At 38.3% G+C, this 26,444-nt stretch overlaps 1 protein-coding gene across 1 annotated transcript in view; it reads left to right on the forward strand.

Moving 5' to 3' along the window:
- LOC149313891 (low-density lipoprotein receptor-related protein 1B-like) overlaps positions 1-26,444 on the forward strand; it is a 734,124-nt gene that overhangs the window by 451,150 nt on the left and 256,530 nt on the right. Inside the window, exons 21-27 of the mRNA XM_089523040.1 lie at positions 2,229-2,396; positions 11,339-11,521; positions 15,990-16,190; positions 17,251-17,496; positions 19,653-19,850; positions 21,642-21,846; positions 25,468-25,632. Coding sequence (XP_089379166.1) covers positions 2,229-2,396; positions 11,339-11,521; positions 15,990-16,190; positions 17,251-17,496; positions 19,653-19,850; positions 21,642-21,846; positions 25,468-25,632 — 1,366 coding nt within the window. The remainder of the gene's footprint in view (positions 1-2,228; positions 2,397-11,338; positions 11,522-15,989; positions 16,191-17,250; positions 17,497-19,652; positions 19,851-21,641; positions 21,847-25,467; positions 25,633-26,444) is intronic.

Consider the following 26,444-nt stretch of genomic DNA (forward strand, 5'->3'; position numbering starts at 1 on the left):
CCATTTCTTCAGCACATTTCTTTATGAATAAGTAAAGTGAAACCCTATCTAGCCTAGCCTCATAGTTCCAGCATGTGGGCTTGTGTCACTCACCCTGCCTTTTTACCCTCAAGATCTCACCCTGCATCTGGTACTCAGGCTGACCATTGTATTGGACAAGTGACTTTGTGGATCAGTGGGTACAGTGTGGTAAACCATGAGCCATTTTTGCTTTCAGTTGTTAAATGTAAATAGTCAGACACAGTGGGAGAAAATAAAAGCAGTAATGCTGTATTTTATCACAACTAGGTTAAACACGAACTCCCTGAATTATTTCCTTATTTCTACCCCCTCCCCAATTCTATTCAGATCTTATATTTCTAACTGATCTTCACCCTTGCTGCATCTGCACTGCAGAATGAATGCAGTCTGACACCACTGCCATGACTCAGTGCTATGAAATTTTGGGATTTGTCATTTTGTGAGATATTTAGCATTCTCTGTCAGAGTTCTGGTGTCACAAGAAAGTACAAATCCCAGGTTTGCACAGGATGGAGCTGTGACAGTTAAAACTAAATCAAACTACATTAATTCTGCAATGTGGCAGCAGCTTCTATCTCTGATTGGTCTGATTAACTCTTTTGCAGGCAAGCCTTTAGTAGTCACCCTTTTCCCCTATAGGTCCCCTTTACATCATTCCAAAGCTGTGATTAGCTTGCTCCAGTCAGGCTTTACTCAGTTTCTCCCTTCACAGGGGAGTACATCTGCTTAGAATGCCATAGAATTGAACTGCTAACCTCCACTTTCCTACTCACCCCACCTCATCCTGAGCCAAAAATTGAATAAATAGATAAAAAGATAGCTTGGGTCAACCTTTGAAATATTTCATATTTGCTTTTGAATGAATGGCACATGCCTTGCTTATTTGCAATGCATTCTTACTCAAATTAAATTTCTGTTAGTAGTTTGTGTTTTAAAAAAGATTGCTGCATGACAGTAATTTGATATTTTAAAATTGCAGCTATTTCTTTAGAGGGGCCCTTTTAACTAGGAGGAGTGTTTTTTAACTAGAGCTACTGCCAACCTTCTTCCAGCTTTCCTAGGCTTTCATCTTCTAGCAAAGATAGATGGAGAATTTATGTAGCCCTGTAGGTTTGCTGGGAATTTTGCAACTCTTTAATTGAGGGGGTCGATGGGAGGAGACTTATGGTACTTTTTGATAAGGTGACTGTTTTTGTTGTCTTCTTTTCACTTTAAAGAAGGACTGGGTACATAGATATTTGATAAAGTGTGATTTTCAATGACATTGTACAGAAAAAATGGCTTCCTCTGAAAAGAATCTCTCCTTTCAGAAAGAGAGAGAGAGAGAGAGATCAAAATACTACATACCAAATTTCATGAAGCAACTGAAAAATGAGCCTTCTCAGTTTGACACATCTATAATATATATACACTGAGAAACTGGCCTGTATATTAATGATAAAGCCAATCAAATTTTGACCCTAAGATTTACATTCACAATTCATGAAGTATTGTGTAAAACAACTTAATTGGCTTTTAGCATAAATGCTGTCATACCAAGAGCAGATTTGTTCCTAGGACATGAGCAGTCATGAAGCTTAAACATGGCATCCAATTATTTGAGTAGTTACTGGAACATCATGTTTAATTAAATAAAACTGTGGTATTATCAGAACTCTCCTCTTTGCATTCTAAAGGACTAATCATTCTCTTTTTGGAGAACAGAGACACCTTGGAAAGGGACAGACAGATCATTACTGTGGCAATTTTCACAGAGACAAATAGTTCAAGCTTCTTGTCTTGAATTGCTTGATGCACACACTTTATTGAATAGAAATCCTGTTCATGTTGAAGAAAAGCAAAACACATGCAACGTGAGAGATATAAGCATACTGCTACACTCTTAATTACTGATTAAGAAATATGCTGTGAATCAAGTGTATATTTGTGATATATATATATATATATATATATATATATATCATACATCGCATTCAAATGTAAGACTATTGTGTGCCTATATATATATATATATATATATATATATATATAACATTTCCTTTGGTGAATGTGCATTAACTTATTTCTCAAAAGGAGGGAGAAATATCTTTTCAGCCAGTATTACATTAAACTGTTGTTTAGATTAAATCCATCTTGAATTCTACATTTTGCTGGTAGCTCATAAGAAAATTTGAAGCATGCATACAAATATGTGTACACGTTTACAGATGATGACTGTGGTGACGACAGTGATGAACTGGATTGTGTCTATTCATGCCCTGACAATCAGTTCAGATGCTCCAATGGCAGATGTACTCCAAATCACTGGGTCTGTGACGGTGACAATGACTGTGGAGATTTCAGTGACGAAAGCCAACCAAATTGCACGAAGGAAGGTTGGTATTCAATATCTCCCTCTCCACCTTTGGGCAGATTGCCACAGGAGTGTGTATGTTGCCTAAGGCCAAATAACATACTGCTTTAAAGATTTAATTAGCCATTTTTAACCCTCCATGATCCAGATTGGTGAGCCTAGCTAGAATTTATATTGCCAAGAGGTACTCCACTAGATCATCTTTCTGCTCATAATTCATATCTTCCATGCAGGTGATAATTGATACAATTCATTTCCCCACCATTGTGTTGAATGCTGTGGGTATTTATTTATTTATTTATTTAGGTATTTATACCCCACCCTTCAGCCCTAATGGCTCTCAGAGTGGCTTAGAATTATTATTTTTAATCAGACAGTTCCCTGCCCTCAGGCTTGCAATCTAAAAGACACGAAAAAAAAGGAGAAGGGAATGGTGGAGGGAAAGGGGATGAGGTCCAGTGGTTCTTCTCTGAGGCCTGGACCAAGGCAGATGGATTGGAGGGAGGGCTCTTCCTTCTTCCAGGCTAGCCCTGATGGAGCTGGACCTGCCTGGTGAACTCCCTCTCAGGCCAGCGGATGGCAGCTATGGAGGGCAGAGTCTCCTTCCTTCAAGCTGGCCCTGATGGATCTGGACCTGCCTGGTGAATTCCCTCTCAGGCCGGCAGATGGCAGTTATGGAGGGCGGAGTCTCCTTCCTTCAGGCTGGCCCTGATGGAGTTGGACCTGCCTGGTGAATTCCCTCTCAGGCCGGCAGATGGCAGTTGTGGAAGGCGGAGTCTCCTTCCTTCAGGCTGGCCCTGATGGATCTGGACCTGCCTGGTGAATTCCCTCTCAAGCCGGCGGATGGCAGTTATGGAAGGCGGAGTCTCCTTCCTTCAGGCTAGTCCTGATGGAGCTGGACCTGCCTGGTGAATTCCCTCAGGGTCTTGCTTTGTTGTTGTATGTTAGATTGCCTATGATTTTATGGCTTTATCTTTTATTATTTATTTAAACAGTATATTTACTGTAAGATGCCCAGATAACTTTATATTCTGGGGTAGCTTTAAAATGCCTTACAGGCAAAAAAAGTAATGTAGCACGTGATTTTGTGACCTGTGTCCAGTGAAGTGATAACATAACCAGATTCTTTTCTGAAGAGATCTTGTGTTGTCCAGTCTCTGCATCTCATACACAACACAGTGCACATGGTATGCCATTCACAATTTACCATGTCCAAAAGCATAAACTATATGTTAATACCTGTTGTGATGCATTATCAGCTTAGTGGTCTTTTTGACAAAAGACAGTAATGCTGAACCTAGTTCCCTCCATGTCAATAGTGTCCTCTATTTTTAATGAAGGAAAAATTCATGTTTCCTTTGGGAAGGAACATACTGTAGGGTTAAAAGTTTTAACCCCCAAATTTAGCCCCAGCCTCATAGTTTTCTCTCATCCTGATGCATTTTGTAGAAAAAAATTGTAATGTAGGAACTCATGATACCAGCTACTTACTTTCATTTAGTCTCAGTAGTGCTACAGGATTCCTTTGCATACTGATTTTCCAGAATAGCAAAGCTATGTCTTTGAATTCTACAGCTTACACACTTATACTGATATATTGATCTCTGCCCTACATTGTTGCTACTGAAAACTTTTAAACTCTTGCTAATTAACTTTTAATTGTGTGTTGTCCTCTCAAATTCAGTTTAAACTATGGCAACAGGGCTAGCAGTTTATGTTTTTGAAATAATTTTTATTGCATTGTATAAAAATATGATATATACATTGGCAGCAGAACTATCCAAATGATTTACACAAAGTTTGATATCATAAAAGAACACTCTATGAGTATTGAAACACTTTACCTGAAAAGGCTTTCACATTTTCATACATATGGAAATGAAAACAATAGGTTTATTGAAATATCATTATGCAGTTTCATGCAGTATATCCCTTGCAATGCAGTACAAGTGTATTAATACATCATAGCACTAATACAGCTGAAAGCAACTTCAATTACATTGCAGGCTAAGTTATATAGCTAACAGTACCCAGTGATCAGAGCCAGCATGGTGTAGGAGTTTGAGCATTGGACCATGATTCTGGAGACCAGGGTTCAAACCACCACTTGGCCATGGAAACTCACTGGGTGACCTTAGGCAAGTCACATTCTCTCAGCCTCAGAGGAAGAGGGAAATCCCTGCTAAACAAATCTTGCCAAGAAAATCCTGTGAACATTTCGCCTTAGGGTTGCCATAAATTGAAAATCAAACAATTACAATCTAATAGCCAAATCCACTAACTTCAGTAAAAAAATAGTATGCTGTACAACTGCCTGTAGAAGAAAACTGAGCTTGTAGGCTCCCAAGACCCTTTTAGAAATCAGCAGACCACATGCCAGATTCTCCCCAACTTCACCAAATACCTTTTGTTGCTAGGGCCCTCCAGGAGTGGTGATTTTGGACTGGTAGAAACTCCCTCCCACCACCACCACCCCCCAAAAAATCACACACACCCCAAAACAAAACAAATCAAAACTAGAAATGACGTTGTCAGTTCTGGTTTTGTTTCCCACAAATGCTGGGGCCTGGGGCAGATGATGAGGATGAGCGTATCCCCACCAAAATCAGTCTAGAACTATTTCTCTTTAGAAATATCACCTTTCACTAATTTTGTTCTTGCATAAAGCAATAAATAAAGCAATGCATAATATTAACATCTGCTCTGAGAAAAATACTGCAGTTTTTAAAGAGTATTTATTGTTCAGTAGTTTTTTGCAAAATAAATAAATAACGTGCATGCTTGCACATGCATGTTTGAGTGTTTCCAAATAAAGTAGGATTTTCTGCACAGGAAACATTATGTTCTATGCTGAGTATAATATTTATGCACACAAATATTTTTGAGCAAAAGATGCTATTTTTGGCACATATAATATTGGAGTCATATTCTGAACAAAAATCACAAATGTGTTCGTGTGTATGTCTGAATCTGCGCGTGTGCGTGTGTGTGCATACAAAAGCATTTTCTACACACGAAATGCCTTTTCCTACAGTATTATTTTTTTCAAAAAAGATACTGTTTTCTGTCCAACAAAACAAGCCTTTTTTTCACAAATATGTCCCAAACTGCAGATACCTGTTAGTCGAGGATTCTCCTCATCACAGTTTCCTCATCCTTAAGAAAAATGTTATTTCATAATTTTTCATTTTTTAAAAAAATTCTTTCTATCCCTATTTCCCACATTATATTTTTAGTGCAAGAATACTTCAGGTTCGCTTTGTGAAGTGACATATTGTAGGGTTAAAGTCTTAATTTAAAAAAAAACAAAACCCACCACATTTAGCTTCAGCCTAGTAGCTTTTCCTGATCATGATGCTTTTAACACTAAAGAATAAATATTTAAACATTAAAAACAATGTAAATTATTAATAGACATATGTGTTTACCCACAGGGTATAGTCTAGCTTGAGGCTAAACAGTCTTTGGAAATATAATTTTCAGTACCAGCCATAAAAATCTGGTTTGCACATCTTTATAAAACTTCATTAATCCTGTGTATGCAAACAACACAATCTTCACTGCATTATTAGTTATCCACTTATGGAAAGAGTTGTATTATATTAAAAATAATTTGAATAGGCTCAGTCTGAATAAAATCTACAGAGTGATTGGATCTATTTTTAATTAGCTAATTGAATTAGCTTTAATTAATTTCATTAGCACATTCTAAACATATTCCTTCTTTCCATCTCTAGCTGAGGCACTCAAATCATCCCATGTTTACAACTTTTAAAAAGGGAATTACATTACGTATTTTTAAAAAGATAAAACACATGGAGGGCTGCAGGCAACAGTTAACTAATCAAAGAGAAATTGAAGGCTTTCATGGCCAGCATCCATAGTTTTTTGTGGGTTTTTCAGGCTATGTGGCCGTGTTGTGGAAGAGTTTATTCTTAACATTTTGCCAGTATCTGTCGCTGGCATCTTCAGAGAATGCTGGCATGGAGATATGTGGCCCTTGGTTGAGAGGAAGTGATTTACATGTTAATCTTTGTGTTAATCTGTTGTTGAATGGCTAGGCCTTAGGGTATCTATTTAATTAGTGATCCATTGTCTGCTGGGAAATGCCCCTCGCTGGGTGGTTTTTCTTTGCACTTGATGAGTCTTGATTTTGGTATTTTTCAGGACTGGTAGCCAAACTTTTATCCTGTCCTTTTCCCAGTGAAATAAATGCACATTTAACTTTAAAGACAGGTCTTACTGTATTCACCTGTCTGCAGCCCAACTGCAGCCCTATCTTATCCCTCAGCTTTTCGAGGACAGGATTTTCCTGTGATTGAAAAACTGTGGGATAAGCCTGGGTTGCAGACAGGCTGCAGATGGGCTGCAGGCAGGTGAATGCTATAAGACCCATCTTTAAAATTAAACACATATTTATCCTGTCGGGAAAAGGATGAGATAAAAACCCATGTGATAAACTTCTTTGGCACTTGCTATTCTTGCTTTTAGTAATTCACTTGTGTGGGCTGCTTCCACAATGTTGCCATATAAAATTAAGACTTTTGTAAGCATAGACAATCTACATTAGCACCAGATATTGCTGAAATAGAACAAAAGTCTTAGTGCCACTGACGTCTTGCATAATTTAAGAAACAAAATTGTTGGCTCATGCTGGAGATTGTTGTCTGAATTAAGAATAAAGTCATGGTTAATATCAAATAGGCAGGGAAATGTGGTTGACTGCCGCATCCAAGTACAATTCTGTACCAGTTTTCACCATTTTAGCTTCCTACATAAATTGATGGTTACATGAGCTGGCCATTTGCATATTAGTGCTTGATGTTCAGAAAAAACAACAACCTATGTACAACTGACTTTTGTTGTTGTTCTTGACTGCTCTCAAGTTAATCCTGACTCATGGAAACCCTGTGGATGAGATATCTTCAAGACCCTTGTCCTACACAGCTCTGCTTAGTTCCTGCAAACTCAAGTGCATGTCCTCCCTGATTGAGTTCTAGCGTGCAACCTTCCTCTCTTCCTTTTGCCCTCTATCTTTCCGAGCATTATTTACTTTTCTAATAATTCATGCCTTCTCATGATGGGTCCAAAGTTTGACTGCCTCAATTTGATAATCTTGCCTTTCACAGAGACTTCAGGTTTGATATGTTCTAGGACCCATTTGTTTCTCTTTTTGGCTGTCCACAGTATTCTCAGCAGTCTTCTCCAGAACCACATCTCAGTTGATTTTCTTTGTATTGGCTTTCTTCACTGTCCAGCTCTCATATCTGTACGTGGTGATGGGGAATATGGCACTCTGGACAATTCTGATTTTAGTGCTCAGCTGTATATTCTGTTAGATCTCACCTAGTTCTTTCATAGCTGCCCATTTCACATGCCTAGTCTTCTTCTGATTTCTTGACTGCAGTTTCCATTCTGAACAATGTTTGATCCAAGGTATGGGAAATATTTAACTACCATTTCCTCATTGTCTATGTTGTTGTTGTTGTTGTTGTTGTTTTGTTTATTTATATCCCCTTCCTCTAGTACAAGGCAGCTAACAAAGTTTTAAAAAGAATTAAGCAATTCAAACAATTAAAAACATTACATTATTAAAATTTAAAACTCTTTAAAACAAAAGCAAAAACTAAGCATTCGTGACATGTGGAGGCCTGGCGGCATAAAAATGTCTTTACCTGCCGTTGGAAGGACAGCAGGGATGGAGCCATCCTGACCTCCCTAGGGAGGGAGTTCCAAAGCTTGTGAGCAACCATTGAGAAGGCCCTCTCTCTTGTTCCCATCAAATGCACCTAAGAGGGTGGTGGGACAGAGACAGGGCCTCTCCCAATGATCTCAGTGCTCTGGGGGGCTCGTGCAGGGAGACACAGTCCTTCAAATAGACTGGACCCAAGCCATATAGGGCTTTATAGGCCAAAACCAGCACTTTGAATTGAGCCTGGAAATGGACTGGCAGCCAATGGAGCTGTTACAACAAGGGAGTTATATGCTCCCTGTAGCCAGCTCCAGTTAACAGCCTGGCTGCAGCTCTTTGGACCAGCTGATGTTTCTGAGCACTTTTCAAAGACAGCCCCACAGGCCAATGGCCAAAGGGTTGAACAGGAATCCCCCAGCACCACCTTCTGAGAGCGCCCCTACAGGAACGTACAGAGCCACTGTAGAACAGTGCCTCCAAGACCCATACCATAGAGGCGATTTAGAAGGATAACATGGTCGATGGTATCGAGAGCTGCTGAGAGGTCCAGCAAAACCAACAGGGAAAAACTCCCCCTGTCCAGTTCTCTGTGTAGGTCATCCACCAAGGCAACCAAAGCTGTTTGTACCATAACCAGTTATAAAACCAGACTGACATAGATCTAGAGTGTGTGGTGGCTTCTCAACGCCAAGAATGCCTGGAGTTGAGAAGCCACCACATGCTCTAGCACCTTGTCCAAAAAATGGAAGATTGGAGATTTGGCCTGTAGTTATCTAGTGCAGTAGGATCCAGGGAAGGTTTTTTCAAAGGTGGTCTTACCACAGCTTCTTTCAGGTGTTGGGACCCTTCCTTGCTGTAAAGAGGCATTAATCACTTCCCTTCCTCACTCCACCAGTCTTCTTTTGTCTGTTTAATAAGCCAGGAAGGGCAAGGGCGTAGTATACATGTAGTGGCTCACCTCTTCAAGGATCTTGTCCACATCATCAGGCTGCACAAATTGAGTATCCATATATACTGGACAAGCAGGAGCCAAGGTTAGATCCACTGACACTGTATCAACTCTAGCATCTAAGTCAGAGTGAATCCAAGTGATTTTATCAGCAAAATGGTGGGCACATTCTTCATAGCAAACTCCAAGGTCATTATTTTATGTTTTCTTTATGTTCAGCATTACACTTGCCTTTGCACTTTCTTCTTTGATCTTTCTTAGTAATTTTTCCAAGCCTGTGGGGGGAAATCCTATAGTAGTATGGTCATCTGCATATCTTAGGGGTTTTTTAAATATATATATTCCTTTTCTCCTATCTTCACTCTTTCTTCTTCTGAGTCTAAATATGCTCTTCATATGATACTTTCTGCATACAGGTTGAATGATAGGGTGATAGGATGCATCCTTACCTGACCCCTTTGCCAGTTGGGAACCACTCTGTTTCGCCATATTCTGTTCTAACCATACCTCTTGCCCTAAGTAAATATTTCTCGTCAGGACTATCAGATGTGGTGGCACTCCCATGTCCTTGAGAGCCAGACATAGCTGTTTGTGATCTATACAGGCGGGTTATAGACTGCCGCTTTGAGGCGGTCTGCCGCCGCCGCCGCCGTTTTCTCCGTAAGGGAGCCGCCGCAGCCACACCGCGCGGCTCCCTTGCGGAGCAAAAAAGAAGCTCCAAAATGGAGCTTCTTTAAGCGGCGCCTCTATGATGTCGCGAGGCGCCAGGGGTGGACTCGCGACGTCATAGACGCCGCGACACGTGCGGATGCACAGCGTCCGATACGTAAACATGGCGGCCCCCATGTGGAAGGGGCGCCGCGTTGTTTTATGTATGGAATACGTACTAGGGTTAGGGGGGTGCGGAAGCACCACCCCTTCCTAACCCTAATATGTATTCCATACGTATTTTTTTGCAGTTTGTAACCCGCCACAGTCAAACATTTTGCTATAGTCTATAAAGCACACACTGATTCTTTTCTAGGATTTTTTAGCCATTATATGTTTGCAATATTACTTTGGTTTCCAGAAAACCGTAATGCTATGGAATCCAGTCAGTTCCATTACAATTTAAGGGAATATTTTAGGAATGAGTGTATTTTCAAATTTTAAGAGATATTCTAAATCCTTACATGCTGTACTCTCAAATATGATGTATGTAGCACTTGAAGACTCTACTACACTGAGAAGCCCTGAAGCACAGATTCATCCTTTCATTGCAACTCAATGTTGGGATGGCTTTTAGTGAGGATTGCTTTAAATTGCCTCAGAGTAACATCATAGATTAGTAGCATGAGACTTCAGAGAGAGCTGAGAGCAATTACACTAGCAAACCTGGCAAAAGGTAAATTTATGACACAGGGATTTTTCTTTCTTTTCTTTCTTCTTTTTTTTTTGTAAAACAACCTGAGCTGCCCTTGAAGGCTCCATCTGTTTTGAGCTCTCAATGGGCAGTTAAAACAATATTGTTCCTAATGTCATTTAATGTTTGGAACTGTTCTGTTTTCATTGTTTGTTTTAAAATTACATTTAAGGATTTTAGACAATTTTGAAAGGTTTTTAAAGAGTATATTTAAAAGCTTTTATTTGTTATGCATTTCCTTGGGAGCTCCTGGTGGGTGAAGTATTTTGTAGTTTGGACTTGTTTGGAATAGGCTACTTAGCTTTCTTATCTTGTTTCTGTTTCATTGTGCATACTTCTGATTGTCTAACTGGATGTGTGTGTGTGTGTGTGTGTGTGTGTGTATTCTATCTGTTTTAATCATTCTAATAAGCATATGTCAAAGGAAGGAGATGCATGCAGCTGGAAGACAGGCTGATGCTCTAAGTTCAGTGCCTAACTACTCATGTCATCTCTGAGAAACAGTGCTTGTTGCTGCTTATGAAATGGTGATCGCAGTTGCTTGTTAAAGTAAGCTCAGGAGCATCAACAGGAGATGTAGGGCCTGAACAGATAGGCCAAAATAAAGCTGACACGTTTTAAGAGTCCAGAACTTGTGTCAAAGCTGCGTGGCTTTGGCCCAGCTTCCAGCCTCTTAGGGCGATGCAGCATTTAAACAGCATACCTCCAAAGTGACCCAAAAAAGCTTTATTTTGGCCTGTCTGTTCAGAATCTTAGATTGCATCAACACTGCAGAATTAATGAGGATTGAAACTGCTTTAACCACCATGGCTCAGTGGAATTTTGGGATTTTTAGATTTATGAGGTATTTAGTCTAAGCAAAGAAGTCATGAGAAACTCCCTCAATCATAACAATCTCTTTTTTAAAATTATTTTCATTAGAAATAGCCTCTCTTGGCAGATGTGGTGGGCATGAATTTCAGTGCCATCCAGATGGAAATTGTATTCCTGAACTCTGGCATTGTGATGGAGAAAAGGACTGCGAAGATGGCAGTGATGAAAAGTACTGTAATGGAACTATACGCCCTTGTGATGATAAGACTAAATTTTCCTGCAAGACCACAGGTACCAAACAATCCTCATAATCCCCTTCCCTTTAACCCTAGAGATTTAAAACCGTATATTGCTTCTTGAGTTGTAGCAATGTTTCTTGGGAGGGTGTGATCAGGAGCCGAGGAGTGGTAGGTAGGAAAGGGGGTTAATTGTTTTCCTTCATACTATTAATTTCAGGGGCTTCTTCTCCCCATTCTGAAGGTTGCTTTACAACTTGGTTAACTAAAATGGAACTGGTAAATCTAGGGATGCATTAATATCTATTCAAATATATACTCAGGAATATTTTTAAGTATCTGTAAAAAAAGTATATGTTGTATCTAAACTGACTGTTGCCTAGAGAACATCAATTGTCTTTTATTTGTGTAGTTTATTTATTCTTGGCTCATATTGTGTCCTAACATTTATATATATGGATCAGATTACAATAAAATCCGTTTAAGCCACTTAGAATTTAAAACACTAGGAATAATTCTGACAGTCTAAAACATTTTAGAGAATCAAACTGTTTAGAAGTGAAATAATTGAAAAAGTTAAAATAATCATCCCCTCTGAATACAATAGGAATAACCTAAGTCAAATCACTAACTCGGTGCTGGAATGAAACCATTATTGGCACCAACAAGTGGAGGGCTTTTCATCTATGGGCTGCTACCAATTCAATAAGAGTTCCTATGTTTTTAACATCAAAAACACTCATGACCAAAACCAAGAAGATGCAAGTATTACTAAAAAGCCACTTCTTTTAGCCCCTCTATTTTGGGCTCCTGTGACTCACACAACTGGGTTATCCTCCTCCTGCACAGAGCCTCATTTTGAATGTTCAATAGTGTTCTAAAGAACTCACACAATCCTACCCATCCTTCCCTCTTTGCAGGGACGTAGCCGGGGGGGGGGGTTCTTGGGGTCTGGACCCCCCCTTCCATTAGAAAAATGAATGGTGTGTGCTGCTGTGCCGCCGCACCCAAGCCCCATTATAATGGTGGCACTTAGTCTGGACCCCCCCTTCCTAAAATTCTAGCTACATCCCTGCTCTTTGTATCCTCCCCTTCTTTAGCAATTTGGATGATGCTACTCAGTGAAACTGAGAGTTTGGGTGGGAATCAAGCTGTAAAGCTAAGGGTGGGTTAACACTAAAAAGCTTGTGTAATAGTCCTAGAAAGTTCTGAATAATACACTGCACAGGTGCAGATAACCCACATATGTGAGTTCACAGATGACCACTCAAAGAACTACATTTACGGATATGCAACCTGTCCATACTAATTGGATTTTCTCCTTATTAAGTCCATCTTTTCTATGGAGATAAGACTACCCTACCTGCTTCTGCCACTTCAGGGGAGATGGAAGTTATCTGACATGTGCTAGCATCACATTGGGCTTAGCCTTCTGAGTTGATCAGATCTTTCCCCTTCATCTCTCCCAAAAGCTTGCTATTGTATCTTCCCTCAGTGATTTCAGGACTTCAGCTGCATTTAATTGAATACAAATCAAATGTTGAGAATAAAATAATTAATAGCTTTAACAATTACATTGGAAAGTGTTCAGTTCACTCTGAGTTCCATAGAAAAAGAGTATCCCATAATACTATGAAGCTGTATTTACAGTGCTGACAGTCTTTAATAGATTAATAGTAATCTTTCCTCCAACTCTGTTTCAACAGCTCCTAATTATGTACTTGGAATGAAGGAAAAAGAAGCAGCTGTCAGCTGTAAATAAGAAAAGAGTATGGAAATCACATGCCTTTTGGTCATTTGTAAAAACAGAGTGACATTAATTGTATTTCTAAGCATGCCTATGAGCAACAATTAAGCTTGTTCAAATGGAATTTTAAAAGCTGTTATACCTATTTACATGTGGTATGGCATTATTTTTGACATATATCCTTTCAAATTCAGCCAGAAAAGTTAGTGCACCAAAATCTATACAATGTGCTGATAGTTAACATGATCAATTTATTAGTTTATCTAAGTACCTAATTTTAAAGTAGCATTTCCTGCCTTAAAAAGCCTTCAGGATCTTTGATTTACAAAGACCTACCCATCAACAATAGCCATGACTCTAGATATCTTAATGAGATATGCTAATATATGTGAACAGATATTTACCTGCTATTTTATAAATTGTAGCGACTTCAAGTTTACTTTACATATTTCAGTTTTAAATATAAAAAATAATTAATTGTAAAAGAAATATATCATTATTGGTGTCCTAAGAATTTTTTTAAAAAAATCTGGACCAATAATATTTAGTTGCACATGAATGTTATTTTATAACAGCATCAACATCATCAGTTCATAGCTACTGTACTATTGTGACATGTGAGTAAAGCCATGCACTTTCCTTGCTAACCCTGCTGTAGTTTATTCTCTCTATTTGTATTCTCCTCATTCTTCACATGTTCAGAGTTATGAACTTTCAGAAACATCCCACTGCTGGATGATGAATGATGTAGACCTTTGTGCATAGCATTTGGGGGAAAGCACATTGGGGTATTGTTGGAATTCTGGAGCTAGGAAAATATATAAAAAGGAAAGAGAGGTTCTCTGAGAGACCAAAATAGAGGAGGACTAGTGGGAAATACCAGTATGACTGTTCCAGAGTTAGCCTCCATGCAGCAGACTCCTGACTTCCACACACAAAAAACTAGTATCTCTGACTTTATTTGGGAATAACAGTGCATTGCATACAAAGGATAAACTGTGAACACTGGCACTAGCAAGCAAATGCTGTTGGCAAGGGTGGGAGGGAGTAGAAAGAAGAAAAGACGGATGCAGATCAGTTGCAAAACCTAACTGAACAGGTTGTAAGATGAGATCCCTCAGAGAATGGTGGAATATGTATCTTTGGAGGTCTTTAAACAGAGGCTGGATGGCCATATGTCGGGTGCTTTGACTGTGTGTTTCTACATGGTAGGGGGTTGGACTGAATGGCCCTTATTGTCTCTTTCAGATTCTATGATCCAGTACCTTATCCCAATTCAGCAGTTGCCAGATGTGTTGAAAGCCTCAAAAAGTACAGGCCAAATAAGGCAGCTTCTGGCTGCTTTGGGAGCGTGGAGTTCAAATGATGCATGCGCCCAAATTGTCCACTAGCTGCTTTGATGCTGTGCTCCAGTCCAAAAGAGCAGAGCAAAAAGGGATGGATTTGGGACTGTGGCAGCAGCTGGCTTCCAGAGCAGGCAATGTGGCCGCCACAGTCCCAGCCTGATTGCAGCCGGAGTGGCCTCTGGCCTCTCTTTACCAGCCATGTGCTTTGGCTCCCATTACCTCCAGGCAACAATTGTATTATGGGCTTTGTAGTTAGGAGAAGCCATTTTAAAAATGAGAAACAACACTTTTGAAGGTGGCATTAACAAAGTTAAATAGTGGCAGCATCTATGCCAATCTGTATATCTCATGGGTTTGCCCTAGAAATTGTATAAATGATGAGTTAATTAATAATAGCTTAAGTAATTAAATGAATCAATTCCACATTTTTGTTAATAAGGAATTGATTTCCAAGTTTCTATCACTTGATGGTCAAAAATACACTGCAGAAACAATCCAGTTTGGGACCACTTTAACTGCACTGGCTCGGTGCTAGGGAATTCTGGGAACTGTAGTTTTGTGAGACATTTAGCCTTATCTGTCAGAGAGAGCTGAGATCACAATAAACCACAATTCCTGGGTTTGCCTAGCACTGACCAGTTAAAGTGATCTCAAACTGCATTATTTCTGCAGTGTATTTTGGACCCAAATTGTCTAAATAATTTTTCTAACCTAAAATTCCATGTTTGAGAGAGTGAACAGAGATCACGATTCACCTCTTCTGCATGTACAGAAACATTTTCCCTTTCATACCAGCCACCTTGGACCTAAGTAATTGAATAATTATTCATTGCTTTCTTTAAAAAATTTAAATTGGTTTAAATTTGATTAATCTTTACTCTTCAGAAATGCAACCCAGTTTTGGCCTGAAAGTTGTAAGAAATCTTTATCTTTAGCTATTCTTTTTTTCCAGAATTATATTTGCTTTTTTAAACGTTTTTAAAAAGTTTCATCACATATGGCTGCTAGTCACTATGTAAACTTATTTTTCCCCATAAATTCTCATATATATTTTCTTGTATGGAGCTGATGGCTCTCCTAGCAAAAACTAAAGTGTTTATCTTTATACATTCTGTTTATTCTTGTTTAGAACTGAAGTAAATATGGAAGACTGAAGTAGAAGAGGAACAAACTTTGCATTTTTAACACTGTACAAATATATAGTTTACATGTATTCCACTGTTAAAATATTTTATTACATCTATGCACTTCTGTTCCACAGAACTTTAAAAAAAAGTGATGTTGCTTGTCAACTTTATTATGAGTAGTTCTTTCAAATATATGTTGTTCTCTTATAAAGTGTCATCAACAAAAGAATGAAAGATGGCATTTTTGGAGTGTATCCTTGATTTTGCTTGAGATCTTATATTGTGTGTTCTCTTTTATTCAAGGGAGATGTGTTAGTAAAGCCTGGCTGTGTGATGGGGACATTGATTGTGAAGATCAATCTGATGAGGATAATTGTGATGGATATATATGTGGTCCTCCAAAATACCCTTGCGCAAATGATACTTCCATCTGTCTACAACCTGAAAAGCTCTGCAATGGGATAAGAGATTGTCCAGATGGATCTGATGAAGATGTTCTTTGCGGTAATTCATGTTTGATCAAACTGATATATATATATATATATATATATATATATATGTCCAGACCATCCTATCAATATGCAGTTTCCCTAGAGGCTGATTTATAGTTTTAATTTGAACATTTTAGAACTGTGTCTTTGTTATGGTGAAACATCCAGTGTCTCTAAAATGGATGTTATTCCTATGTTAAATGTTTATAAAAAGACTTATATATTCTGACTCAGAGATATCATTGTCACTATTCTTTCATGATTAAATATATATACAGTGCATGTACATAAATGATAGCAGAATTATGGAAGCCAACTTTGCCCACTGACTTTCATACAGAAGATTATCACACACAAACTCACCATGAGTGAATCTCCAGGGAAACATTAGGCAAGTGTGTGTGTGTAACCCTGAAACGTTTCCCCTGCGTTATGCAATCGTGAGCTCCCTCTAGTGTTCTGGAATTGTTCAGGGAGAGTGATTTTCCTATTAAGTCACTCTCCCTGAACGATTCCAGGAAGCTAAAGGGAGCTCATGATTGCATAATGCTGGGGAAGCGTTTCAGGGTTACACACACACACACACACACACACACACACACAAATGATTGCTTAACGTTTCCCCAGCGATTCACTCATCGTGAATCCATGTGCCATAATCTTCACAGTCATGTGATCATTGGTATGGTTCTCACATGCAAAGGCCCAATCAAAGATTTCCCCCCACTGACATCTCTGATATTGCACTTGATCCTATTTAATATTTTCTCATTTGAGTTCATGATGTCATCATGTTTGTCTTGTTTAACCCTGAATCCTTATCTTTATTAGCAATGTTTTTAAACTATCCACAGATTTCATTAACTTATTCATTTTTTGTTTCTTCCACTAAATAGGGAAATGTGTCTCAAATTGATCCCTGAGGAATTTTATGTTCTGTTTTTCTCCAGTGATAGTCTGCCGTAATCTGCTACAAAACTAGTGATCTCTTATAAAATCATGTTCCTACTAACCTATTCAGTTGCACTGTATGAAACAACAATTTCTGGTTTTGGGGTGTTTTTCTTTTCCAGATGAATGCTCACTTAACAATGGTGGCTGTAGCCATCAATGTTCGGTAGTTCCTGGAGGCAGAATTGTATGTGCATGCCCCCCAGGACTGTACTTGAGTTCAGACAATAAGACCTGCGAATTTGTAGATTATTGCTCTAAACACCAGAGGTGCAGCCAAGTGTGTGAACAGCATAAAAATACTGTTAAGTGCTCCTGTTACGAAGGCTGGAAGCTCAATAAAGATGGCGAAAGCTGTGCTAATATTGGTAAGTTGTCATTTACCATCCACTTGCTACTGTAGAGTTCCTCTTCTGAACATGTAAGGGAAGCAAAATATTGTAAGACCTATTTCCTTTCAAGAAGGAGCATGAGTTCTTGCTTGTTTTATTCTTAACTCTTAGATACCCAGCCCACAGTTTGTTTCAATAAGAATTTGGGAAGTTTATTTACAAGTTGCAATTCAAAACATGGTAGTACCAGTGTGAATACTAGTAAAGTATCTAGACTGGATCTAGGGATTGGATCTGCTTCCTTCTGGTCATTGGGGTAGTGGCTATGCTTTGGAATCAGACTGTGCCTGTAATGCTGTGTTATTCAGTCTACCCATCGCAAAGCACTTTGCAAACACATTTGTGTTGCCTAGCTTTAAAATACCTGGGTCATACACTGTGTTATGGGAGTATGACATATTGATTTAGGTCTGTATGAAGTGAAACATTTGATTTCAAAACAATCTAAAGTTATGCATTACAATCAAACGCATGAAATAATGAAAATGTACTTGTGCACTGTACAAAATGTAGATGTAATCCCAGTCTATTATGGAATGAGGATTTTTCAGCACCTTTGAGACTAACTGAAAGATACAGGTTGGTAGCATAAGCTTTTGTAGTGTTAGATCTACTTGAAGTCTACACAAGTCCATGCTATCAACGTCTATCTTTTGGTTAGTCTCAGAGGTGCTGTAAAATCTATTTGCATATGTCTTTGTATTATGAAATAATTTGCTAAAATATTAAAAATGAAAATGCTTGTTTGCTGTTTGGTTTTTTGATCTTGTTAGAGCTTAATAGTTTAGCAAATAGTTCACTTGTTTTGAGCACTGAACAAAGATCTATCATATCACAACTATGGATCAAAATTAAGACTTTTTTAAAGTCTGATTTTCATGTTAGCATTATCAATTGAATAATTTTAGAGATGTCTGAATTAATGTTAGACTTAGAATGAAAAATATATTTTAGAAAAAAAAAACACAATAAGAAATTGTGGAGTAGAACCTCTACTAGTTCCCTTGTAATGGCTTTTCTACGCTGGAACCACTGTGGCTCCAATGAATGAAACCAGTGGTTTCACTGTTGTTCATTGAATGAAATCAGGAACTCAGTGAGAAGGGAACTCAATCAACATGGAACATCCACAACTCTCTCTCTCTCTCTCTCTCTCTCTCTCTCTGTCTCTCTCAATCTCTGTGTGTATTGCTTTTATGAGTTTGTTTTTCTTTTGCAAAGAATTGCAAGAAACCCTTTTTAGACGAAAGAACAGTGTTTTGTGCACAAAACAATATTTTGCTCAAATGATAAGGGTTGGAATTCATAATCACAGTTATGAATGCATAACCTAGAGTTATACATTCATAACCGATACCTGTTCACGATCCCCACATATTCAACAGTGTAAGGAATACGTAGGGATCTTAAAAGTCCTCAGTCCTGACTTATTAGACAGCACCCACTGCAAGAGACAGGGGCCTGCTCTCCTGTCAACTGAGTCACAGCAAACTAACACACACACCCCATCAGTTAAGTAACTCCTGTGGCAGTTCCTCCTTACTTGAGGGAGAGGGTAAAAATGTCAATCTTCTGCACCCTGACTGACAGAAGAACAGACCCTCATTGCTTGTAGTGGACTTTGCAAGATAAGACAGAATTGGGAGGCCAGGCCATAAAATAATACTTAAATATTGAGAGGCCTGGCCAGAAAACAATACTAGAAGCTTGACCATTATTCTTACACAAAACACTGAATTTTGTACTAAACACCAATTTTTGTACAATTTGTTTTTATGTGAAAAAATATTGAAAAATGTGTAATAAGTATCATAATCTTGCTTAGCATGAGTTCCCCTACTTGTGTATGAGATGAAGATGATCAAATATTTACGACTGTACATTATAGGGTTTCCCAATCCTCTGTTGTTAGTTTTGGGGATACATGGGGATGCTGGACGGGGAAATCACAATGTCCCTGATATGATGGAAAGTCACCATGGCAAACATCTAGCATTGGATACTGTTCTTTACAGTATGGCAACTACTCTACAATGAAATGGTTTTAGCCAAATGATTTTTTTTAAAAAAATATTACTATAGTGACCTGTTCTTTATTACTTTTCCACCAAAATATAATGTTGTGCTCCCAGATCCATTTGAAGCTTTCATCATTTTCTCCATTCGCCATGAAATCAGAAGGATTGATCTGCAGAAACGGGACTATAGCCTGTTAGTTCCTGGTTTAAGAAATACAATAGCACTTGATTTTCACTTCAATCAGAGCTTATTGTACTGGACAGATGTGGTAGAAGATAAAATTTACAGAGGCAAACTGTCTGAATCTGGAGGTATGAAATGAAGTTTGTGTTGTTTTAATGATCGGTGTGGAAAGTCTCAACTGAAATAAAGGTTGAGTCTGTCTGTTAGATTTTAGTCAAATTATTTCTCAGCTGAAATTCTCACATCAAAAGAGATATTAAATCTGTTAAATTATGTTTGAATGATTTTTCTGATTGATATTGGGGGTCACCCTAAATCAGAAATGACTTGAAGGCACACAACAACAACAAATATACATAGTCAAAGACATCTACAACACCAATATAAACATACAATCCAAATGGCTTAGTTTGATTTCATTATTTTCATTTTTCTGCATATTCTTCATAATAACCTTTTGCTTATTCCACTCGATATTTGGTGAATTAGTGAAATATAACAAATGTTCATTGTCATACACGGAAAACATGTTTCTCAGTGAAAGACAAAACATTGACTGAAGTGTCAAATGCCTTGCTGGATTACTCTACAGATGCACAATCTATGAAAAAAAATACAGTGGTTTCTGTGCAAAGATGGTGGCATGTTTTGCCAAAAGCAAGTTCTTTTTCTCCCCAAATGTTTCCCCCCCAAAAAATAAAGCCTAAAAGATGCTTAAACAGTCCTTTAATCTTAACTAGCAAGGGTTGTTTTTGTTTGTGTCATTAATCATCCATGCAAGCAAAAATGAAATAAGCAAAGATTTAAACCTCTAGTAATCATACATGAAATCATATGAAAAAAATTATAATATTTTATAAGTTGCAGAAGGACATTAATAGCACAAAAGGAAGTAGAAAGAAAAAGGAAACAAATATTTAAATGAATTGAAGAGATTAAGTGCACTTGTGCATTCCTATGCTGGTCCTGAAAGAATGAAAGTTTTGGAAAGTTCCAATGTGTCAACACTGATATTTTTCACATTTATTTAATTAGACTATTTAATTGACATCCTGCATGCTGCTTGCACAGAGAACAGTGTTACATACTGCCCATAGGGCTCTAGTATAACCTCCCCTCTCCCACCAGGCCCCTGCACTTGTCTTCACTCCTGCTGATAGTAGTCTGCACATCATGGGCCTAGGGAAGAGCAAGTTCCAAAAGTGTGAAGGTAAGAAGTGGGAAAGCTTCAGCTGCAAGGGAATGGCCTCTCTAAGTCACAAATAATGTAAAGAATATCCTCATATGCAGGGATGGCCAGTGGGAGAGGGCAGATGATACTAGAACTCTATCTATAACATTTTCTCCATGCATGTGATATGCAAGATTGCAGCAGTTTAGTTCATGCATAATGGAGGTGGCAAAAACAAGGTAGATAAGATCATGCTGTCTTTGCTGACAGGCCCTCTGAATTATGTTTTCTTTTAAAACGTTAATATTAAATACAAATAGTTGTTGATGCTGTACATGACCTATAAGCTGCTTTGAGTGCCTGTCTGGCTGAGGAGTGTCATGTAAATATTTTAAATAAACAGTACACTGTAACCATTCAGATATATAATGATGATAATAATGACAATGGAATTCCTGTTCCCTGGTGTTTACTGAAATTCCAGCAAACTTGGTAACAGTTTCGTATTCTTGTTGTAATAATGGGCAAGGTTTCAATTTTGAAATTATATTCATCACTTTTCTTAGAATTAGAAATATTGAATATGGCATCTGTGGCAAGACCTTGATTTATAATATTTATTATAATATTTATTTTTATTCCCATCATATTCTACAGTATCATTATTTAAGGAATCACATGTCTTTTCTCAGTTTATTTTAAAAAGGGTATTCAACATGTTAAAAGCATTTATAATATGTTTTCACAGGGGTAAGCGCCATTGAAGTTGTTGTCCAGCATGGTTTAGCTACCCCTGAAGGTCTCACTGTTGACTGGATTGCTGGAAATATATACTGGATAGACAGCAATTTGGACCAAATTGAAGTGGCTAAATTAGATGGCACACTGAGGACTACATTAATAGCAGGTGCCATGGAACATCCTAGGGCTATTGCTTTGGACCCTAGATATGGGTAATGAAAAGTATTCTCAATGTGTATCTACAGTTCAACTGAGTAATATTAATGTTGCTTTTTTTTTTTTGTCTTCAACTCTGGTAATAACTGATTTTGAACTTACTATGGAACAATGGCATAACAGCCAATTCTGGCAGACAGTCTTTCTGAATCTTAATCTTTGGGTTTTTCTACACTTATATATATAAGTTGAAAAGTTTATGTCAAAAAATTAACCCCCCAAAATCTGGGAATGACACAATATGTATCCCTAGTGGGGCTGAAGGAAATGGTCTGTGCTGCTAGGGCTATGGACCATGATATTCACCTCCAAGCAGCCTTAGCGCTTTGGTGGACAGGCAGGTGAGTAGCCTTGTCTCTCTCCAGCCTTAAATGAGTGAGGCGTCACTCACCTGGTCCAGCCCAAAGGGAGAAGGCCACTTACCTACCCACCCACCTGCCAAAGCCCCCAGGCCATTCAGAGGTGAACGATGTGGTGGAGGAGGAGAGGCTGCACAGCTCCATTGCACACTTGCTGGCGCATGGCTGAGATTACAGCCCAAACTGGAAACAGGCCCAGGCCCCCTCCCAACCTCATGTAAACTCAGGTCTGAGGTGGTCTCCGCAAGCAGGCCTACTTCTCGGTATCCTGTTGCCAAGGAAGCAAAGCTCCCAGGGAAGCCCTGCTGAAGAGATGAGGGGAAAGCTGCTACAGTGGCGGTGCCAGTGGCAGTATGCTCAGGGTACTTTTGGGGGCTCAGGAGCAATGGGCCCAGAGCTCACACATGGAGCCCGGGAACAAAGGAGAACTTTGTGTGGGGACTCTTCTTGACTGTTTGTGAGTCGATTTTACTTACCCTCCTCCCAATTCCTTCAAACCCCCATATTTTATTGGTCTCAGTATTTTAAATGGTGAACCTCTTTGAGCCACATGCTTTCCCCAGTGGCGGTACAGCCGCCATTACGCTCGTCTTATCCACAGGTCATACCAAAATCCCTAATTTTGGTCTCAAACCCTACCCTCAACTTATACATGAGGTCGAATTATAGTTGAGCATATATAGTACCGGAAAATCAAGGTGAATTCCATGTTTTCCAGATTCACAGCATCTTTGGGCTTGTCTACACTATTACTATGTTGATCTGCAGAAATGGGAAAATTGTGACAAATTCAGCTTAAGCAGCCACAGTTTCCCCATACTGAGGTCTCTTCATTGTAAAATGGTGGTGCAAAAGCAAGTTCCCAAAATGATTTTTTTGCCATACAACTGTGACCCACACTACATAAATCCCCCCCCCCTTGTCTATCAAACATGCAAACATACATATTTCTGTTTTTGTTGTCACATTCCCTTTCGCTGACCTGGTACTAGCAGGAACCTTGCTAATATGACTTTTTTTCCACACACTTGCTAAGGAATCAATTGGAGGCACTCAGTTACAGGTATAAATATCAACCAAGCAGATATAGTGATATTCTGTTATGTACATAAATGCAGCACCCTTTAAAGAATGCTAAATGAGCTGTTCATACCTCTCATCTGATAAATGTCACTTCCTGATGGAAGTGTTCATGTTACCTCTGCTCCCTTTCTGTCCCACCTCAGCCACACAAATTCCTCCCTGCACAAACCAATCCTAATCATCCAGTCATACATACATCCACTTATCCAAATCTAGGAAATTTTGAAGAAAATTTAGATTCTTTTTTTCTATGGATCAAAGCCCTCAGATGCCTAAAAACCCCACACTTGCTGCAAATGGGTCAGAACATCAGGAGTCCAGAGCAATTCAAAGTGAGTGAGGATTTTTTTAAAAAAGAAAATAGTTTAGACAAGCCCTTTGACTCATGACTCATGACTCATGTGGAATTTTGACTGTTCTATTGCCTAACTGTTTATTTTATATGTGATGATAGTTTAGCTGGCAAATCAAGTTGTATAAAAGGAAATAAGAATAATATAAATTGTAGGACAAGAATGCCTGTGCCTGGACCTCGCATATTGCTCTGCCTTCACCCTATTTTGACAATTTAATTAATTGCTTAATCCCATTACAAAAAAAATGTCAAAAAGGACATAATGGATTTTATGTGGAAAAATAAGCAATTAATTCCTAAGATGAGACTTATGCATAACAGGTGCTTTTTTAAAAAAGTAAATTTACCACTAAATCATTTTCTACCAGCAGTCATCAAATGTGATGCAATTACTCATCCCTTTGCTAATCATTTGTATATGGTTCTTTGCTTATTTGTACAAGATCTATGTTCAGTTCGTTAGATGGTATCTTAACTTTATTCATATTTACTTTGTCACTGGAATTTAAACCAACTGTTTCAAAATATTATGATATTGCAAGGCAGTATGAGAACATACTACATGAAGAAAACTGAAGTAATTAAAAAAAAAACAGTTTTATTTGGACAAATTATACTGTATTAGGTTAAGATGTTTTTCATCACTTTTTGAGCAACAATAGGATTTTTCTCCTGTAATTTTCATGCAATTTTGATTGTAGTGTAAGCTTGTGAAATTGTTGAAAAGAAAAACATTTCTGATGCGGCCCTGCCTGCATCTGTTTTTAACACTACAAAATGTACCACTTCTGTGCATATGTTTTCATATCTTTTATGTGGAAAGAAAGTATATACTTGGGATCTTCTGGACTCTGGGCTCAGTATGTATTTGGCATCACCAAACATGACCATGCCCAATCCTTTTCCTAAACTGATCTAGATATGCTGGAAGCAAAACAGTCCCAAGATGCTGATCAAGTGCCATAGTGCCTGGAGAACCACAAGGAATCTTGAAATAATACAGTTTTCATGCTTCCTAGTGACTTAGATTGCCACAAATATATACAACAACATATGTGCCACAATATGCACAGTATACATGGGAAATGTTTCCAGCATCTCTTAAATGGGAACTTCCTATGACACACATTACATACACTTCCCAATTAATGCTGCCACATTCATGCAATCCAAGCAAAGGACAGGCAGTCTGCACCTGATTTGGGGATGGATAGGTGTATCATTACCATTACACAGTCTTAACATCTCCATTCCATAGATCAAGATAAGCATCTATAGAATTGCTAATATCAGTGGCAGAAAATTGGCATTCAAGTTTCCCCAGAATCCATTAGTTTTTGAAGGTAAAGCAGTTGAATAGACTCCACCCCTGCAGGGATTAAGAGTCCCAGTAAATATAAAGGCTGTCAGATAATGCTAGCCATTACAATGAGATTTCTCAGACCACTCTATCCAAAGATCACCTTCATCCTAACCAGGAAAAACAAGATTAGTGATATGTATTCTGCCCTAAGTGTGGGCATAACTGCTTGAATGTGGACTGCGTATCCATTATCAAATCAAAGGTTATTCAACTTTAGTAATGCTTCATTATGCCAGAGAAATATGGAACTGAAGAATTAAATAATGGTAATTGTATAGCTTTATTTTATGGGGAAAATATCTTTTATATAGAATTCATTTATTTCATGCTTTTCCAAAGCTTGCAACATAATGATACTGCTTTTCAAATTACTCTTGGATAATACTATTTTCATTCATTTTTTCTTTTACATTTTAATGTAAACTTTATTTTTTCCTCTCTTCTTTATATCATTCAGAATCCTCTTTTGGACAGACTGGGATGCTAGTTTTCCTCGCATTGAGTCTGCTTCAATGAGTGGATCAGGAAGAAAGATTATATATAAAGATATGGATAGTGGAGCATGGCCTAATGGTCTTACTGTTGATCATTTTGAAAAACGAATAGTGTGGACAGATGCTAGGTAAAAATAAATAAATAAATGTATTTGTAGTTCTGGTATATATACACCTATGCACTTTCCTGTATACTCAAGCAAAGCAAAGCTAATAACTGTTATTCTTTATATGCCATTCTTTGAAGTACTAGTCCAGATCCAGTAGTGTAATAATTCTGTTCCTGTGTAATTGTGTCGGCATTAACACAGCATGGAAACTCTGCTGCTCACTCTTCTGATTCAAATAATTTGCATAGTTAAGAAGAAATTAGAACCCATAAACAGGAAATTGTGTTTGCTCAAGGCTACTTCACACTTAAAAATAGACCTTGACTCAATAGGATTTAAGCCCTATTTATTTGAATGACTCTCTTCAAGTATAACTAATACAAAACTGAACTCAGAACTCAACATTTAGATCTTTGAAAGTCAAGAACAAATTTCACAGAAGGGGATATTTTTACTCCAAACTCTTCTGCAAAATCTCTCTAGAGGGTCAGAATATCTTCCTTGAAGGGACAAACTGCACTGAGAAAGAATTGGCAAAATCAGGTGAAGCCATGTTGCGTGAACAAAATGGGACTTGATGGAGTAGTAATATAAGAAGAGCAATATGCATTACTTGAGCCTAGATTTTTCATGGCTCCAGACTGAGAATCTCTGTATAGGAAAGTGCAGGGTTTCAGTGACATGGAGGGGAGATGTTGATTCAGGAAACATCACAGAAGAAAATCTCTTGAAGGAATGGCTAAAAGACATTCAAAGAAGATCAAGAGACCACTTATGACTTCATCATCTGTGCTCCAGAACCTAACTCATCCCAATCCTCTGTATCATAA

The sequence above is a fragment of the Sceloporus occidentalis genome, unplaced genomic scaffold, assembly GCF_023333645.1.
Source record: "Sceloporus occidentalis isolate IW3139 unplaced genomic scaffold, rSceOcc1.0.p SCAF_4, whole genome shotgun sequence".
NCBI lineage: Eukaryota > Metazoa > Chordata > Lepidosauria > Squamata > Phrynosomatidae > Sceloporus > Sceloporus occidentalis.